At 41.7% G+C, this 19,861-nt stretch overlaps 1 protein-coding gene across 1 annotated transcript; it reads right to left on the bottom strand.

The window, feature by feature from the left end:
• Positions 1–21: 21 nt before the first annotated feature.
• LOC311111200 (protein QNR-71-like) lies at positions 22–15,364 on the bottom strand (the record flags this gene model as incomplete). Its single annotated transcript, XM_084153903.1, is given in 13 exon segments — positions 22–1,267; positions 1,416–1,506; positions 1,930–2,153; positions 2,292–2,391; positions 2,521–2,763; positions 2,894–2,919; positions 3,086–3,093; positions 3,095–3,417; positions 5,354–5,515; positions 13,728–13,901; positions 14,048–14,191; positions 14,292–14,429; positions 15,295–15,364. Coding segments are annotated over 13 exon segments (1,857 nt in total). The 3' UTR covers positions 22–1,113.
• Positions 15,365–19,861: the final 4,497 nt, after the last annotated feature.

The raw sequence follows: 19,861 nt of genomic DNA, 5'->3' as shown, positions 1-19,861 counted from the left end.
TCACAAACTCAGTGGTTTGTTCACAATGTTTATTTTAATCTTTCCAGAACAAAATGACATTTTTAGATTGGTTTCCAGAACAAAATGACATTTTTAGATTGGTTTGAAACAATGGCTTTTCAGTAACTAAATAACTAAACTTCTGTACATTCGTGCAACAAATGTAAATGACATGCACATTACAGAGAATGGGCAGCGATGTACAGTTAAACACTGATAAATCAACTTGTATTTAAAGTTGATAAATCTAATGTTTTAACATTTTCTAAAAGTAACCCATTGTTAGGCTTGAGAAAGACCGCATAAATATATTTACTAAATTTGAATGACAAAATAATTCACACAGAATATCCGTCAAAGCAGTTGAAATACAACTTTTGGCCCAGTTCCATTCGAGTTCCTAACCCCATTTCCCTTTGGAGTTGACAGATCTGAAAAGACTTGGGGAAGAAGCTAGGGATTGAAATGTGACAGGGCCTTACTATCACACTCACACCAGGGGTGTATTCATTACAGATACTGTTTACAGTTTAAGAACCAAATGGAAGCAAACAGAGCAAAACTAGTTTCTATTGGACAAATTCAGGTAGGTCCCATTTCGTTCCGTTTAATAAATGTTTTGCAACAGAATCGGCGGAATGAATACACCCCAGCGCTGCCTCAAACATTGCCCCGCCCCAAATTCAAAACGTTGAGCTTTATTGCAAACTTCTCTTAATTCTTGCCATTTACCACACACTCGTGCTTTTCTACTACAAAGTGAACTAAACAGAAAAGCTATTAGTATTTTCATATTTTTCAGCACAGGTGAAATGTACCTCTTGCTATCTTACCTAGACACACACTAAAATGTGAGGAAGTTCTCTTGGTTATTGGTATAGATATCATCTTTGTGATGCATTTATATAAATGTGCTAAACGTATAATTTGGTACTAAAGAAACTCTGAGTAAAAACCCTGTGGCCTGCTCAGGATTATATAACGTTACAGAACATTCAGATAGAAATGTATGGTGTAGAACAGATACACTAGTCTGTCAGTTAGGAAAGGATATTGAGTAAGCTCTATTAATTCTATTTCTCTTTGCTTCCCTTCTGTAGTACCGTCGAGGGTCTACAGGGGGCATCTGTCCGTCAGCAGGCGGCGACTCTCCTCGTTGGCGGGGAATATGACCTCCCTCAGCCGGCCCATACGACCTCTGCCCTCAACATGGCCGCTGGCATCCTCCACCAGGGACCTCCTCACAGGTCTGTAGACCTTATAGCGCCTAGGGAAGAGGAAAGAGATGGAGGGGGGAGAGAGGAGGGGAGAGAAATGGGGTAGAGGGGGATGGGAGAGAGATGGAGGAGAGAGATCATGAGTAAGGGAAGCTTGGTAATAGGCGTGAGCGTGTGGAACACTGTGGCTTGACTTACTTGTAGACTATGAAGGCGATGAAGGTAAAGATGGCTACCAGGATAGCACTGGAGGAGAGGACAACCTCTGCAGCATGAGGAGCTTTAGACACTACAAAAGGGAGAGAGGTAAGAAAAAGGAAGGGAAATGGATAGAGAGGTGGGATCGAGGAGAGGCAGGGAACGGAAGGGGAGAGGAAGGGAAAGAAGTAGAAAGGAGTGGAAAGAAGAAATATAGGTATGAGATCAGGAGAAGGAAAGCACTTTAGTATCAGGTGCAAACTTAGCACAAGCACTATTAAACAAAACCTAGACAACAAAATGAAAATTTCCAACTACGACTTGCACTTATACACACGTTCACAACATTGCAGCAGACATTGCACAGTCGGTCATCAGATTGCTGTATCAGATGATGTGGTTAACTAATTATGGTAAACACCTATCCAGACATTGTGAGATCTGGCAGACGTGTGTAAAGTAGTCCGCCTGCAACGCTGCCAATAATACCTCAGGGTCTATCCCTGTGACCTACCGGGTGTGTCAGGGTCAGTGTTGCTGATGGTGATGGTGGTGGTGGCGAGGGCCAGACTGCTGGCGTCCTCCAGGGTGATGTTGACACAGTAGGTCCCCGGCTCCAGGAAGGTCCTCCGCAGGTGCACCTCGCACCCCGAAGACGGGGGCACGTCGTCACACACGATGTTCCTCACCTGGCGGCAGGAGGGGTCCGACACGATGGTGCAGGCTGAGGTGGGAGTGCTACGGGAGGGAGAGGAGGAGAGAGGTGGTTATGGTAGATGGATGGGGAAACTATGGAGTGGTTTGTGTGCTAATATTCACTTCAAATTAAAATTTTCTGAGGGTTGCCTTAGCAATGTCCAATTGTGTTCCACTTACCTGCCCAGGCACTTGACCAGGAAGCTGATGTCAGTGTTGGTCACCTTGGCAGCAGATACGTCCACGATCCGATTGGCTGGCTGGCTGTTGATTAGGTGCTCTGTGATAGGGTAAAGTGCAAGGTGTACAAGCTTTATATTTGTATAGACTGATAACTGAGGGGCTAATTGACTGACTATCTGACTTCACTGATTGTTATCAGTTTGACATCCCATTGTCATGCACCCACCAATGACAGTGATGTCGGTCTGGAAAGTTCCGTAGAGGTAGCGGAAGCAGTCGGTGGCCGCCAGGTGTCTGTGATGGAGCTGGGCCATGGGTGTGGGGACAGCTGGCAGCAGCAAGGTCGGGTTGAACCCCTGGGTCACATCAGCCACCGTCGGGGGGAGGGGCTCTGTCGTCGGGAAGCCCGTTGTCCCGGGAACAGGTGTGTTGGAGCCCTTGGAGGTGGGTCCGGCAGTGGTGACTGACACTGGAAACGAGACAGTCGAATTTGGACAGTTTATGTCAGCTGAATAGAACTAAACTCACAAGAGAAAGCATTTCCTCATACACTCTGGCAGACACTTCTATTCAATACACATTATAGAGTTAACTCTTACCATAACCATGGGTTGTTTCCATTTTGCTAGCGAAAAAGAGAGCTATGATACAACTCTCCAAAGATGGAAATGTGTCTGCTGCTCAATCAGTCCAAAATCACCTTATTCCAGGCATGTGTGGCAGTAGTACGCTGCAGGTGAAGCTCATTAGTGTGTGTACTATGTACATACCTTCTTCTAGATTTGTGTAACTGTGACTCAAGAGTGTGTACCTGTAGTCTGCTGCGAGGTAACACTCATCGGTGTGGGCGGGGGGCACGGGATCTTGAAAGCCGCCTCCACCGTCAGCTTCACGTTGACTTCGCCGACCGCGCTGTAGGTGTGTGTGGCCACGTTGCTATGGGTGACCAGCTGGTTGCCGTCCTTGAAGTCCCAGATGTAGTCGACGGCGTCGGCAGTCTTCAGGTAGTTACTGGGGTCGTGAACCGACACACTGAACACCACGTCCTCGCCACGCACAAACACGCTCTCTGACAGGTTGGCTGCTGCCTTCTGGGAAATATTCACCGCCACGGGGATCTTGTCTGTGAAGGGGTAAAGGTTAACGAGAAACGCTTAGACATGATGCATCAATTCAGCTATACATTCTCTTCTGTACTTCTGCATCCCTCCTGAGGAAGGACCAGGTGATGTGTAAGAGAGACAGACTATGGTTGCTTCCCAAATGGCACCCTTTTCGCTATGTACACTCTTAGGAAAAAAAAGGAGCTGCACAACATAGCCAAAAGTATGCTCTTCAAACATCTCATTCCAAAATCATGGGCATTAATATGGAGTTGGTCCCCCCTTTGCTGCTATAACAGCCTCCACTCTTCTGGGAAGGCTTTCCACTAGATGTTGGAACATTGCTGCGGGGACTTGCTTTCATTCAGCCACAAGAGCTTTAATGAGGTCGGGCACTGATGTTGGGCGATTAGGCCTGGCTCGCAGTCAGCATTCCAATTCATCCGAAAGGTGTTCGATGGGGTTGAGATCAGGGCTCTGTGCAGGCCAGTCAAGTACTTCCACACTGATCTCAACAAACCATGTCTGTATGGACCTCGCTTTGTGCACGGGGGCATTATCATGCTGAAACAGGAAAGGGCCTTCCCCAAACTGTTGCCACAAAGTTGGAAGCACAGAATCGTCTAAAATGTCATTGTATGCTGTAGTGTTAAGATTTCCCTTCACTGGAACTAAGGGGCCTAGCCCGAACCATGTAAAACAGCCTCAGACCATTATCCCTCCTCCACCAAACTTTACAGTTGGCAATATATGCATTGGGACAGGTAGCGTTTTCCTGGCATCCGTCAAACCCAGATTCGTATGTCGGACTGCCATATGGTGAAGCGTGATTCATCACTCCAGAGAACGCGATTTCCACTGCTCCAGAGTCCAATGGCGGCGGGCTTTACACCACTCCAGTCGATGCTTGGCATTGCGCATGGTGATCTTAGGCTTGTGTGCGGCTGCTCGGCCATGGAAACCCATTTCATGAGGCTCCCGACTAATAGTTATTGTGCTGACGTTGCTTCCAGAGGCAGTTTGGATCTCGGTAGTGAGTGTTGCAACCGAGGTCAGACGATTTTTACACGCTACTAGCTTCAGCACTCGGCGGTCCCGTTCTGTGACCTTGTGTGGCCTACCACTTCACGGCTGAGCCGTTGTTGCTCCTAGATGTTTCCACTTCACACAGCACTTACAGTTGACCGGGGCAGCTCTAGCAGGGCAGAAATCTGACGAACTGACTTGTTGGAAAGGTTGCATCCTATGATGGTTCCACGTTGAAAGTCACTGAGCTCTTCAGTACGGGCTATTCAACTGACAATGTTTGTCTATGGCGTTTGCATGGCTGTGTGCTCGATTTTATACACCTGTCAGCAACGGATGTGGCTGAAATAGCTGAATCCACTAATTGAAAGGGATGTCCACATACTTTTGAGCATGTAATGTATCTAGAACCTAAAAAGGTTCTTTGGCTGTCCTCATAGGAGAACCCTTTGAATAACCATTTGTGTTCCAGGTAGAACCCTTTTGGGTTCCATGTAGAACCCTTTTCACATAGGGTTCTATATGGAACCCTAATGGGTCCTACCTAGAACCAAAAACGGTTCTAATTAGAACCAAAAAGGTTTCTCCTATGGGGACAACCGAAGAACCCTTTTGGAACCCTTTTTTCTAAGAGTGCAGTGCATTACACCCATAGGGGTCTGGTCAAAAGTAGTGCACTATATAGGGAATAGGGTGCCTTTTGGAACACACTATCGGCCTTTGTTCCAATCATAAAATCCTTAACTGTCTAAAAAGATTTGAATAAGTGAAAGCAACAAAGCGCTAAATCTCCACCTGACTAAGGGCTTGGTGTCCTATAAGATGTACAAGGGGAAGGAGCGATAGTAGATGGGAGGAAGCAAGGTTGCGGATTGAGACCCGTCCCAGTGATGCTTGGGGAGTAGACATGAAGTGTAAACAGGGATTCACCTGTGACGAAGAAGACGGTCTTGTCGGTGGCCAGGGGGCTGTACTTCCTGCGCTCACGTTTCCTGTACACCATGACCTCCATCAGCTCCGCCCCCAGAGTGATGTCACTGGTGTTCACTGTCAGGGTGGAGGAGGAGCCATCACACGTCTCAGAGTACTGACCTGAGAGAGGGAGTGAGAGAGAGAGAGATGGAGGGAGAGAAGGAGGGCAGAGAGAGTTAGAGCAATAGCAGATCTCCATTTCTCTCAGCACCTGCCTCCTCACCTTTCCCCACCTTTAAAGCTGCAATATGTAACTTTATGGGCGACCGACCAAATTCACATAGAAATGTAAGTTATAGATCTGTCATTCTTATTTTTTTATTTTATTTTATTATTATTTTTTTGGGGGGGGGGGGTGGATCAGCTTAATATTGCAGATAGATTGTATCTTCTATCAATGTAATAGTCTGCATCACTTCCAATCCCCCATGTTTTTTATATATATACTCCCCTTTATTACTTTTCAACCCCGCCATCCTTTCCCTACTTGGAGTAAATTAGTGAACAACAATGCCCAGGCCTCTACTTCTGATCTATACTTACTATTTACACCTTATGGACAGAGTTAATTTTACAATAATTCTATTATATATATATTATTTTTTTATTTTTTTGCTCCTGAACTTCTTCTACTCTCAACCTCTCCGATCATTTTCATGATGTCCATCCGGTTTGCTTCTATATGCCATATCTTTCTAACTGTGCTCTTTCCCAAAAGCTCCCAACATACAACCTATATACTTATTATGGACACAGCATGCTTACATTATTAGCTATATTTGTTATTATTTGTTGTTATTTGTTATTAGTCCCATCCTTCAACTCTATTCAATACCTCCCATCTATCTCTTAACACCATCCATATAGGATTTCTATTTGCCATATATATTTCAACCGTACTGTGATGTTTTACAAAAGTTCTGAACCTTTCTATTCTCATTGCTTCTACAGATTGTGAATTAAAAATAAACATTTTTGCTAAAAGTATTATTATATTATTGATTGATTGACCATGACTTTTCAGATCACCCAGTAATGCTATCTGCAAGGTTAGCTCCAGGTAAATATTACAATCCTTTAGCCATTCCTGGACCTGTGTCCAAAAACAAGCTACAAATGGACAGAACCAAAACAAATGATCTAATGATTCTGTCTCTTCACAGCAAAATCTGCAGAGCTGGGAAGATTGTATCCCCCATATAAATAACATTCTATTGGTAGCAAGAATTTTATATAATAATTTAAACTGAAAGATTCTAATTTTTGAATCCGGAGTCGTTTTGCGTGTCAGTTCATAAACACTATGCCATGGGATCGGTACGTCAAAGATCTCTTCCCAACTATTTTGCAGCCTATATGGGACGGCTGTCAATCCTTTGGTCCTTAAGTGAAACTGATATACTTTTTTATTTATCACAGTTTTCCTTAACCAATTATGTTCTTTAATGCAAGGCCGACAGACAAGTTCCTTACTTTCTCCCCCTTCCACTTTCCTCTTCCACTTTTGCGGTAAGGCTGCAATTATTTGGTTGTAATTTTGGGTAGAGCAGACATTTCCATATGTTTTTGTTAACTGCATGTGCGACATAACTCCACCAGTCCTACCGATGATATCATTTACGAAGATTATACCTTTTTTAAACATTCTGTAAAAAAATAAAGGTTTTTTGTCAATTAGTATATTTGAATTTAACCACAATATTTGTTGCATTATTTGTTCTGTCGTTTCTGGAGGATTAAATTGAAATTGCAACCAACTTTCTATGGCTTGTTTTAGAAATAGTGATATTTGGGAGATTATTTCCTTTTCAAATAACTGCAAATGAGTTGTTGTAATCTGAATAAAGGGAAAAAGGCCTTTCTTGAACATTGGGTGAGACAATCTTACTAATTTGCTTGAGAACCAGTTCGGGTTTAAGTATAACTTTTGTATGACTGAAGCTTTTAGTGATAGGTCTAATGCTTTAATATTTAATAATTTCTGTCCTCCGAATTCATATTCATTATATAAATATGCCCTTTTAATTTTGTCTGGCTTGCCGTTCCAAATAAAATTGATTATTTTTTTCTCATATAATTTAAAAAACTGTTCGCTAGGCGTAGGCAAGACCATAAGCAAATAGGTAAACTGGGATAATACTAAAGAGCTAATCAGGGTGATTTTTCCACAAATTTACAGGTATTTTCCTTTCCATGGTAGTAAGATCTTATCTATTTTTGCTAACTTTCTATAAAAATGTATTGAAGTGAGATCATTTATTTCCTTTGGGATATGTATTCCGAGTATATCCACATCACCATCAGACCATTTTATTGGTAAACTACATGGTAATGTAAAAATTGTATTTTTTAGTGATCCAATACGTAATATAGTACATTTGTCATAATTTGGTTGTAATCCAGAGAGGTTAGAAAATGTATCTAGATCCTCTATGAGGCTGTGGAGGGATTCTAGTTGTGGATTTAAAAGAAAACATTAATCATCAGCGTACAATGACACCTTTGTTTTTAAGCCCTGTATTTCTAATCCTCTGATATTATTATTGGATCTGATTTTAATAGCTAACATCTCGATGGCCACAATAAATAGATATGCCGATAGTGGACAACCTTGTTTCACTCCTCTTGACAGTTTAAAACTTTCTGAGAAATAGCCATTATTTACTATTTTACACCTAGGGTTACTATACATGATTTTGACCCATTTTATAAGAAATTCTCCAAAATTGAAATGCTCCAGGCATTTATATATGAACCCCAGTCAAATTTTATCAAATGCCTTTTCGAAGTCTGCTATGAATAGCAGGCCTGGTTTCCCATATTTTCCATTGTTTCCCATACTTGCCTTATATTATCTCCAATGTATCTTCCATGTAAAAAACCTGTCTGATTAGAATGAATAATATCCAACAATACCTTTTTAATTCTATGCGCTATACATTTTGCTAGGATTTTTGCATCACAACACTGAAGTGTAAGGGGCCTCCAATTTTGTAAATGGGCTGGATCTTTATTACATTACATTTACATTTTAGTCATTTAGCAGACGCTCTTATCCAGAGCGACTTACAGTTAGTGAGTGCATACATTATTTTTCATTTTTCATACTGGCCCCCCGTGTGAATCGAACCCACAACCCTGGCGTTGCAAACGCCATGCTCTACCAACTGAGCTATATCCCTGGAGGCCAATCCCTCCCCTACCCTGGATGACGCTGGGCCAATTGTGCGCCGCCCCATGGGTCTCCCAGTCGCGGCCGGCTACGACAGAGCCTGGATTCGAACCAGGATCTCTAGTGGCACAGCTAGCACTGCGATGCAGTGCCTTAGACCACTGCGCCACTCGGGAGACATATTTTCCACTTGTATCCTGTTTCAGTAATAATGAGATCAGACCTTCTTCTTGAGTGTCAGATAATCTACCATTTACATAGGAGTGGTTAAAACATGCTAATAACGGTCCTCTTAGTATATCAAAAAAGGTTTGGTATACCTCGACTGGTATGCCATCCAACCCTGGAGTTTTCCCAGACTTAAAGTCTTTAATTGCATCCAGAAGTTCCTCCTCTGTAATTTCACCTTCACATGAGTCTTTCTGTGTGGCTGTTAATTTGACATTATCAATAGAAAAAAAATCTCTACAATTAGCTTAAGTTAGAGGAGATGGAGGCGACTGAAAAGAAAACATATGCTTAAAGTACTTTGTTTCTTCCTTCAAAATATAATTTGGTGAATTATGGGTGACTCCGTCAATTGTAACCAGTTTCATTAAGTTCTTTTTGGTAGCATTACTATGTTGAAGATTAAAAAAGAATTTTGTGCATTTTTCCCCATATTCCATCCAGTTTGCTTTATTTTTATAATATATTAGACTTGATCTTTCTTGAATAAGTTTCTCAATTTCTTTTTGTTTTTCCTCTAATTTATTCTGAGCCTCTATGTTACAGTTTTTATTGCCATCTATCTGTTCTGTTAGACTTTCTATTTCCTTTCTTAGTATAAACTCTTTTGACCTAAATTGCTTTTGTTTTCGAGATGAATACTGAATTGCATGGCCTCTAAAGGCACATTTATAATAATAATAATATGCCATTTAGCAGACGCTTTTATCCAAAGCGACTTACAGTCATGCGTGCATACATTTTTTTTTGTGTATGGGTGGTCCCGGGAATCGAACCCACTACCTTGGCGTTACAAGCGCCGTGCTCTACCAGCTGAGCTACAGAGGACCACATTTAAAGGTGTCCCATACAATAAGGGGATTCGCTGTACCTATGTTATGTTGGAAAAAGTCAGTTATAAATTCCTTTGTTCTAATTATAAATAAATTATCATCCAATAGGCTTTGATTAAATTTCCAATATCCTCGCCCACGTGGTAATTCAGTAAGAGTAATGTATATGCCTATTATATGATGGTCCGACCGCATTCTGTCCCCTATCAACACTTTTTTTAACTTTTGGTGCCAACGAGAATGAGATAAGAAAGAAGTCAAGACGACTAGCTTGATTCAGTCTCCGCCATGTATATCTCACTAGATCAGTATATTTAAGCCTCCATATATCTACTAATTCTAATGTATCCATGACATTCACAATTTCCTTAAGAGCATGTGGGTGATTGTTTGTGGTGTGATTTGCTTTACGGTCCATTGAGCTATTTAAAACAGTATTATAATCCCCCACCATAACAATATTGTCTTGAATTGCTTGCAGGCTTGATAATTTATTATATATATTGTCAAAGAATTGTGGATCATCATTATTTGGTCCGTAAAGGTTAATGAGCCATATCTGTTTATGGTCCAATAACATATTTAAAATAATCCATCTACCTTGCGTATCTATTTTGACAATTTGCACATTCGGATCAAAATTACTATTAATTAATATCATCACCCCTTTTGAATTTCTTTGCCCATGGGAGAAGTATATTTCCCCCCCCATTCTTTTTTCCACGCTACTTCATCTCGAATTGTTGAATGAGTTTCCTGTATACAATAGATATTATATTCCTTCTCTTTGAGCCATGTAAATATTGTTCTTCTTTTGTTATTATCAGCTAAGCCATTACAATTATAACTGGCTATACTTATTTCACCATACACCATAATGAGATACAAGTTTCAAGTCTATTTATCATTATATATGTTTGTAAATGTACCAATAAAAAATACCGTAATGATTGAGTGTCCATATAGCTGTACCGTGATATTTGCATTGCTACAGAGTAACCCTTCAATTGTTCTCCACTAATTCCCCCGCTAAAGCCCCTCCCCATCCCAAGTTGAGCCGTCATCCCAGTGATCAGCATCCCACCCACGTCCCTCCGGATCCCTAAGGCCCCGAGAGGCCAGGACCCATCCATCGAAAACAGCACACAGTGCCACCCACAAAACAGAAGCAGATTGACCGCCAAAAGCATTTCCAATGCTTTCACCTCTCTCTCTCTCTCTATATATATATATATATATATATAGATATTTAATTATTTAAAAAAAATTATGCATATCCTATTTTCCATCATTATCAATTAATATGCATAATAATGTCGGCAGTTCACGCGTAGGATTCTAACATATAACCCGGATTGCCATTGTATTACATTTAATTCATTGACAAGCAATTATTATCCTAGCAAATAATTCCCATGGTCCATCCCATACCCCCCCCCCCCCCCCCCTCCCCCCCAACATCACCACCCCCCCACAACAGATGCCAGACAAGCACACACGCACATACTCACATACTCCAACACACTCAACCCCCCTCCTCCACAATCCACCATAAAATCAGATACTCAACGGCTGTTATATCCCAGAGCCCAACTCGAGAAATAACTTGATTTACGAGTGCACATACAGTTAAAGCTGATTGAGAAAGCATGCAGATTGAGCAGAAATTGATAACAATGTGAGATTTGATTAATCTACTTAATCTATGTCAAGTCCTAGGTGATGGAGATCAGATCCACCCTCTTCACCTGAGACACAAACACTCTGATCCCCTGTTGTAACCATTTTCCCAAGCATCTCCGTGCGGTCAGACCTTTGATTATTTTGTGCCACCTGGGCCACAATGATAAACCCCCTCTCTAATTGTCCGAGTGTGACCCCCTCCCCATGGGTTACTGCAGCCAGTGTTGCCAGCACTGCCACTACCTGGGTGGGCGTACCCCACCGGAATCCCCACCGGCTAGGTAAAAGGTCGTCAAGGTTCTCATTAGCAGCTTTGAGAATTTCCTTGTATATTATGCTCTCCCTTCAGGGGGCTCTGGCTTTGTAGGACCAACCCTGCCAGGCAGGCTCAGAATCTTGAGGGGGCGGTACTGCTCAAGTAGGTCTCTGACCGCATTTATTTATCTGTTTAGGCTGCATACTCACAGCAGGTCCATAAAAGAGATGGGAACTTCTCTTTGGTGTATGGGTCGCTCAGGTGGGTGTCCAGGTTATAGGGTTAGGGATCTTTCCATCATGATAGGACAATGAAAAATTAGATTAGATGTATACTATATTTAAAAATGTATATCCCTCATCTACACAAAATTGAAAGCTCTCTCTCACTACCCCTGCTCATAGACCCCCGGTCAGCTCTGGGATATGCAACCATTTCCCCTCTCACTCACTTAACGCCGCACCTTTTCAAACACAAAAATGCACACCACATGGTTGACTGCGGAAGAAATGGGCCGAGTGTGCAAACGCACCCGCATCTGCCGCAAGGGGGAAAGGACGCCAGAGAGAACACAGGACCAACCACAACAACCATCCGCCAAAACAACAACCTCCCGCCAAAAAAGCCATGTTCTAATTATTTGTATTTAAAGATGTATTATTCTGCTTGTTATGTCGTTTTATCCTTTTATAAAATAATATACTTACTATAAATGTTATTTAATATTACAATCCCTATCATTGCTAGTATCAGGTGCTCCAATATTCGACTCCTCTATTACAACTTTTAGAATAGCCATGGAGTAGTCTTTGTGTCTCTGAACATTTGGTTGTCAATATATAGTTTATCCACCACGAGTGCAACACGTTTCCCTTTTAATCTGTTTTCCTTGAAGATTGGATACAGAACTTTGCGCCTTTCTACAATCTCCCTCGGGAACTGATCATTCATGCCTATTTTCGTGCCAGCAAGTCTTTTTCCTAGGCTTTTCACCATAGCTTTATCCTTAAAAAAAGCAAATTTGGCAACGATTGGGCGCTCATATTTCTGTCCTCTTTTTCCGAAACGGTGTACACGTTCAAGTTGGATTTTATCGACAGCCTTGAGTGGGATTTGTAGCGCTGTATGCAGGAAGTCCTTCATAATATTCTCTGTTATTTCTCCCTCCTTTTCCTGAATAGCCGTAAGTACTAGATTTTCCCTCATCGATCTAGTTTGGATGTCTAGTAAGGCTTCTCTCAGAAGGTTGTTCTCTTATTTTAGTTCCCTAATGTCCGTTTCCATCTTAGTTACTGTCACTTTTAATTATTTGGTTTCTTTCTCCATTACCAAAGCTTTTTCGTCACTCATTTGAAGACTCGCTTTCAACTCTTTTACGTCTTTACTGACCAATTCTAGTATGCCCAATTTGTCATTTATCGACTTCAACAGGTCGCTTTCCACACTTACCATACCCAGTGGTGAAAAGCATATATCATCTGTATCAGTTGATGAGTCGCGTTTCCTTTTGGGGATCGGCTCTCCACGCTTGTCTTCAGTCATGTTTGGGTGTTGCGTGTTGTTGTAATATTTGTCGATATATTTCTCTAGCCTTATGATCTGTTTTGTGTTATTATCCAGATTGAATTATATTAACTGCGAATATATGAAATGCTAATATTTAGTCTAACTTACTGATTTTGAATATTATGTTTTTATCTTGAGGTGTTTTGTACCGCTTTCTATTAAATACGCCATCTTGTCTACGCGTGCCCCGCCCCTTTGTTGCCCTCTGTCATTCTTATTGAAAGCAAGTCTAAGAAGCAGATCTGTTCTATGTGCGCTATTTCTATGCTTCGTTTTTGCATCTTTTACTTTCGGTTTTGTACACCAGCTTCAAACAGCTGAAAATACAATATTCTTGGTTATTGAAAATATATTTCACCGTGGTTTAGATGGTACAATGATTCTCTACACTTGGTTGTTTTGTCACATTAACTGAAATTAGGCGAATTATTCGAATTTTAGCAACCAGGAAATGGCAGAGCTTTCAGAGATTTCTGAACAGTGCATCTTTAATAGAGCACATCTATTTGAAGACATTGTGCGTGCATATGTGTTTGTTTATGACTGTGTGCATGAGTATGTCCGTGACTGATTGTGTTTGAGTGAGTCTCTTACCCATAGAGTGCCATATGTAGACATAGCCCTTGTGTCTCCAGTCGTTGCTCTGAGGGAAGGGTTTCCCGTCTGGGAAGACGTTACATCTCTTCAGGTCAGTACACTTTCCAAAGCCATAGTCATCCAGCCAGGAGGTCCAGTTAAACACATAGCCAGGCTTCAGCTGACCATTAGCTGACCAGGGGAGGGGAGAGTTACAGTCAATGCTGAAGTTATCAGATATTGTACTTTTTGTGGTGTTGTAAAGTGTGTGTGTGTGCAAATGTGTGTGTGAATGTAGAGTGGTTTGTGGGAAGCACCTGAGGCCTCCAGCTCCATACCATCTGGACAATGCTCATCCCACACAAGCTCCCAATTGGCGTCCTCCTTCTGACACGGTGGGTACTCTAGCTTGGCCGTAAATGACACCATCGAGCCAATGATCGCAGGACTGTCACTGGTCAGGCGCACTTTGACGGTCTTACCTGGATAGGTGTGTGAAAATAGTGGATAGCTAAATGTTTTAAAGGAGGAACGTTATAAACTTTCCCTGTATAATTTGACAAAGTCAGTGGTGGTGCTCACCCTTCCTCCGCGTTAGTTCCTTGGGACCGAAGGGTGGGTAAAGATAGTCATCCCACGGGTTACTGTCTGGGATCCAACCGGGGATAGGTGGAAACTTCATCGATACCGAATGCTTATGAGGGAACATGTCCCGGTAAGCTGAGAGAGAGTAAATGTTTGTTTTGAGACTTATAGACAAAAATTGTGCTTTTACAAACGTATATTGGAAAATGCTGCCTAATGTAAGCTTATCGTATTAATCCGTTGAAACCAGCCTATTTCCCTAACCATAATAAACGGTAATATTCTGGACATAGACTGCAATAGATTTAGTTCAAAGTGGTTTTGTATACTGAATAATAGTCCGACACAGTAACCGTTGGAAAACATATCCAGGAAACCATATTCACAAGACGCATCTACTAGTGCACGCGCGTAAATGGCATAATTGCGCTCATGGGACTGTGACTGACAGCACAAGCAAGCGGACACTGGCAACTCAATAACAGCTCGCGCACCTCTGACATTCTTAAGGAGATACCAAGGTCAGATGAAAACAATTAAAGGAACGTTCGGGGCGTTCATTTTTAATTGTAAAATGTAATTTGTAAACCACAGGGGTAAACGGAGAAAAATACCAATAAATGTAATGGTCAGATGAAAACAATTAAAGGAGTCTGGAGCGTTCATTTTTACTTGTAAAACGTAATTTGTAAACCATAGGGGTAAACGTAGAAAAATACAAATTAATGTCAATGCCATGTGACATTATTTCGACATATAGTCTAGTCATTTGAAAGAGTTGACTGATTGCATTAATAAACCTTTAGAGGCTAAAAGGGAAAAATATACAACGACCCGAATAAGAATTATCAACAAGAATGTAGGCTAACAATAATCCCTATATAATTGTAGTTCTTCATTTGCCAACAAATTATGCTTAATCTGCATCCAAGCATCCTATACCACAAACCTGATTGATGGGTAAAGCTGAGACCTAAAAAGCAACCAAAACGTTTCTTACTTTTGAGTCCATTTGCTTGAGAAACGAAAAAAGTGCAAGCCAGAACACAGACGTAATGTAAACCTCCCATTTCGACCTGGAGGAAAAGCTGCAACAATATCCACACAACCCGAAAGATGTTGCTCCTCACGCGGTCCCCACCAAACACATAACTGCTCCCACGCGCACCTATTCGCCCATTCTTCCCGCGCGTGCCCGAGTTCCATAATTTAATAGAGGGATGCATGCATTTGCAAACATGTGACGTTGATAACAAGATGCATCTCATCCTTCATTAGGTCGCGCGCCTCATGTGGACCGTCTCAGTCCCCACCATCTCTGCTCTGTCCCTTCCAGTGGCGATTTTAGCATGTAAATCTTGGTGGGGCAAACGATTTAAAAAATAAATGTTTTATGCATGACAGTGTGGTGTCGAGAAAACTATGCTGAGATGCTGTGAGAACAAGAATTCCGCTGACACTGTACTTTGATTATAAAGGTTTATTTATATCAAAGGGTTCCAGCGTCAATTTACAGATATCTGCAGACATCTGGAGAACAACGACCCAAAATAATATGTTGTCTGTCCTCCTTTGTTTTAACCGTGGTATTTATATCCTATGCCCTATGTAACATAATATGGGTGTTTTCCCTACAGACCAATCCCAGGAGGCCACCTAACAGACTTCCTTGGCTTTAGGGTGCCCCTATAGAACTACTCCCCAGATGCTCCCTTTAAGCTGAGTCAACATCCTCTAAAACCATTTGAAACCATTAGCAAAGTCATAAATTCCTCAGATACCACAACAGCAAAGCCACAACACTAAACACGACATTAATTGCACTATAACAGTGACAACCAGTGCCCATAATCTGTTAGGGCCTATATAAAGCTGTCCCAACAGCAGAGCTTTCTTTTCAGCACCATGGAGTGAATCCTTACCACCGCTAACCTGGCTATCAGCAGAGCCTTCTCTGGCAGCGAAACAGTTCATTCAGCCTCATTTACTGCCTTAAAAAAAACATAGCTGATATGGCTGACTTGCTTAAACAAATGTGGTTTCTACTGACAATTGAGATGTACAAACTATGGCATAAGGGGACGATGAGCGGATAAGAGGCAATCTGTAATTTCGATTAACACATTAATGAGAGAGCTAGGACGGATGTAGTCAATATAACTATTTGTTCAGCACTTTTAAATGTACAGAGACAGAATTCAGAACATGGGCCGTTCTTACAGTATTCTCCCTGTACACCAAGTCAGAACAGTAGGGCAAATAAAGGGGGCATATAAACAGACAATAAAAGCTCTTACAATATTCAATGATTACATTTCTCTAAAACAGGCTATAGGCTACGTGTGCACCACCAAGTCAGAACAGTAGGCTAAGTTATGAGGGGGAAAGGGACCAAATTATTAGGGTGAGGCACATGGGCTACTAACAGCTTACTACACAACATACAGTGAGGGAAAAAATTATTTGATCCTCTGCTGATTTTGTACATTTGCCCACTGACAAAGAAATGATCAGTCTATAATTTTAATGGTAGGTTTATTTGAACAGTGAGAGACAGAAAAACAACAACAAAATCCAGAAAAACGCATGTAAAAAATGTTATAAATTGATTTGCATTTTAATGAGGGAAATAAGTATTTGACCCCCTCTCAATCAGAAAGATTTCTGGCTCCCAGGTGTCTTTTATACAGGTAACGAGCTGAGATTAGGAGAACACTCTTAAAGGGAGTGCTCATAATCTCAGTTTGTTGCCTGTATAAAAGACACCTGTCCACAGAAGCAATCAATCAATCAGATTCAAAACTCTCCACCATGGCCAAGACCAAAGAGCTCTCCAAGGACGTCAGGGACAAGATTGTAGACCTACACAAGGCTGGAATGGGCTACAAGACCATCGCCAAGCAGCTTGGTGAGAAGGTGACAACAGTTGGTGCGATTATTCGCAAATGGAAGAAACACAAAATAACAGTCAATATCATGAGAACGGTGAGGAATCAGCCCAGAACTACACGGGAGGATCTTGTCAATGATCACAAGGCAGCTGGGACCATATTCACCAAGAAAACAATTGCAAGGTCCCCCTGCTCAAGAAAGCACATATACAGGCCCGTCTGAAGTTTGCCAATGAACATCTGAATGATTCAGAGGAGAACTGGGTGAAAGTGTTGTGGTCAGATGAGGCCAAAATCGAGCTCTTTGGCATCAACTCAACTCACCGTGATTGGAGGAGGAGGAATGCTGCCTATGACCCCAAGAACACCATCCCCACCATCAAACATGGAGATGGAAACATTATGCTTTGGGGGTGTTTTTCTGCTAAGGGGACAGGACAACTTCACCGCATCAAAGGGACGATGGACGGGGCCATGTACCGTCAAATCTTGGGTGAGAACCTCCTTCCCTAAGCCAGGGCATTGAAAATGGGTCGTGGATGGGTATTCCAGCATGACAATGACCCAAAACACACAGCCAAGGCAACAAAGGAGTGGCTAAAGAAGAAGCACATTAAGGTCCTGGAGTGGCCTAGCCAGTCTCCAGACCTTAATCCCATAGAAAATCTGTGGAGGGAGCTGAAGGTTCGAGTTGCCAAACGTCAGCCTCGAAACCTTAATGACTTGGAGAAGATCTGCAAAGAGGAGTGGGACAAAATCCCTCCTGAGATGTGTGCATACCTGGTGGCCAACTACAAGAAACGTCTGACCTCTGTGATTGCCAACAAGGGTTTTGCCACCAAGTACTAAGTCATGTTTTGCAGAGGGGTCAAATACTTATTTCCCTCATTAAAATGCAAATCAATTTATAACATTTTTGACATGTGTTTTTCTGGATTTTTTTGTTGTTATTCTGTCTCTCACTGTTCAAATAAACTTACCATTAAAATTATAGACTGATCATGTCTTTGTCAGTGGGCAAACATACAAAATCAGCAGGGGATCAAATACTTTTTTCCCTCACTGTATATATACACCACTACCAGTCAAAAGTTTGGACACACCTACTCATTCAAGGGGTTTTCTTTATTTTTATTATTTTCTAATTTGTAGAATAATAGTGAAGACATCAAACTATGAAATGACACATATGGAATCATGTAGTAACCAAAAAAGTGTTAAACAAATCAAAATATATGTTATATTTGAGATTCTTCAAAGTAGCCACCCTTTGCTTTGATGACAGCTTTGCACATTCTTGGCATTCTCTTAACCAGCTTCTTGAGATAGTCACCTGGAATGCATTTCAATTAACAGGAGTGCCTTGTTAAAAGTTAATTTGTGGAATTTATTTCCTTCTCAATGCATTTGAGCCAACCAGTTGTATTGTGACAAGGTAGGGGGTATACAGAAGATAGCCCTATTTGGTAAAAGACCAAGTCCATATTATGGCAAGAACAGCTCAAATAAGCAAAGAGAAATGACAGTCCATCATTACTTTAAGACAAGAAGATCAGTCAATACGGAACATTTCAACAACTTTGAACGTTTCTTCAAGTGCAGTCACAAAAACCATCAAGCACTATGATGAAACTGGCTCTCATGAGGACCGCCACAGGAATGGAAGACCCAGAGTTACCTCTGCTGCAGAGGATAAGTTCATTAGAGTTACCAGCCTCAGAAATTGCAGCCCAAATAAATGCTTCACAGAGTTCAAGTCACAGACACATCTCAACATCAACTGTTCAGAGGGGACTGTGTGAATCAGGCCTTCATGGTCGAATTCCTGCAAAGAAACCACTACTTAAGGACACCAATAATAAGAAGAGACCTGCTTGGACCAAGAAACACGATCAATGGACATTAGACCGGTGGAAATTAGTCCTTTGGTCTGGAGTCCAAATTTGAGATTTTTGGTTCCAACCGCCGAGTCTTTGTGAGACGCAATGTGGGTGAACGGATGATCTCCGAATGTGTTGTTCCCACCGTAAAGCATGGAGGAGGAGGTGTTATGGTGTGGGGGTGCTTTGCTGGTGACACTGTCAGTGATTTATTTAGAATTCAAGGCACACTTAACCAGCATGGCTACCACAGCATTCTGCAGTGATACGCCATCCCATCTGGTTTGGGCTTTTGTTTTTTAACAGGACAATAACCCAACACACCTCCAGGCTGTGTAAGGGCTATTTTACCAAGAAGGACAGTGATGGAGTGCTGCATCAGTTGACCTGGCCTCCACAATCCGCTGACCTCAACCCAATTGAGATGTTTTGGGATGAGTCGGACGGCAGAGTGAAGGAAAAGCAGCCAACAAGTGCTCACCATATGTGGAACACCTTCAAGACTGTTGGAAAAGCATTCCAGGTGAAGCTGGTTGAGAGAATGCCAAGAGTGTGCAATTCTGTCATCAAGGCAAAGAGTGGCTACTTTGAAGAATCTCAAATATAACATATAATTTGATTTGTTTAACACTTTTTTGGTTACTACATTATTTCATGTGTTATTTCATAGTTTTGATGTCTTCACTATTATTCTCCAATGTAGAAAGTAGTAAAAATAAAGAAAACCCCTTGAATGAGTGGGTGTGTCCAAACTTTTGACTGGCACTGTATATACAGTGCATTTGGAATGTATTCA

The sequence above is a fragment of the Coregonus lavaretus genome, assembly GCF_964263955.1.
Source record: "Coregonus lavaretus genome assembly, chromosome: 3".
NCBI lineage: Eukaryota > Metazoa > Chordata > Actinopteri > Salmoniformes > Salmonidae > Coregonus > Coregonus lavaretus.
This window is presented reverse-complemented; position numbering and strand designations above follow the sequence as displayed.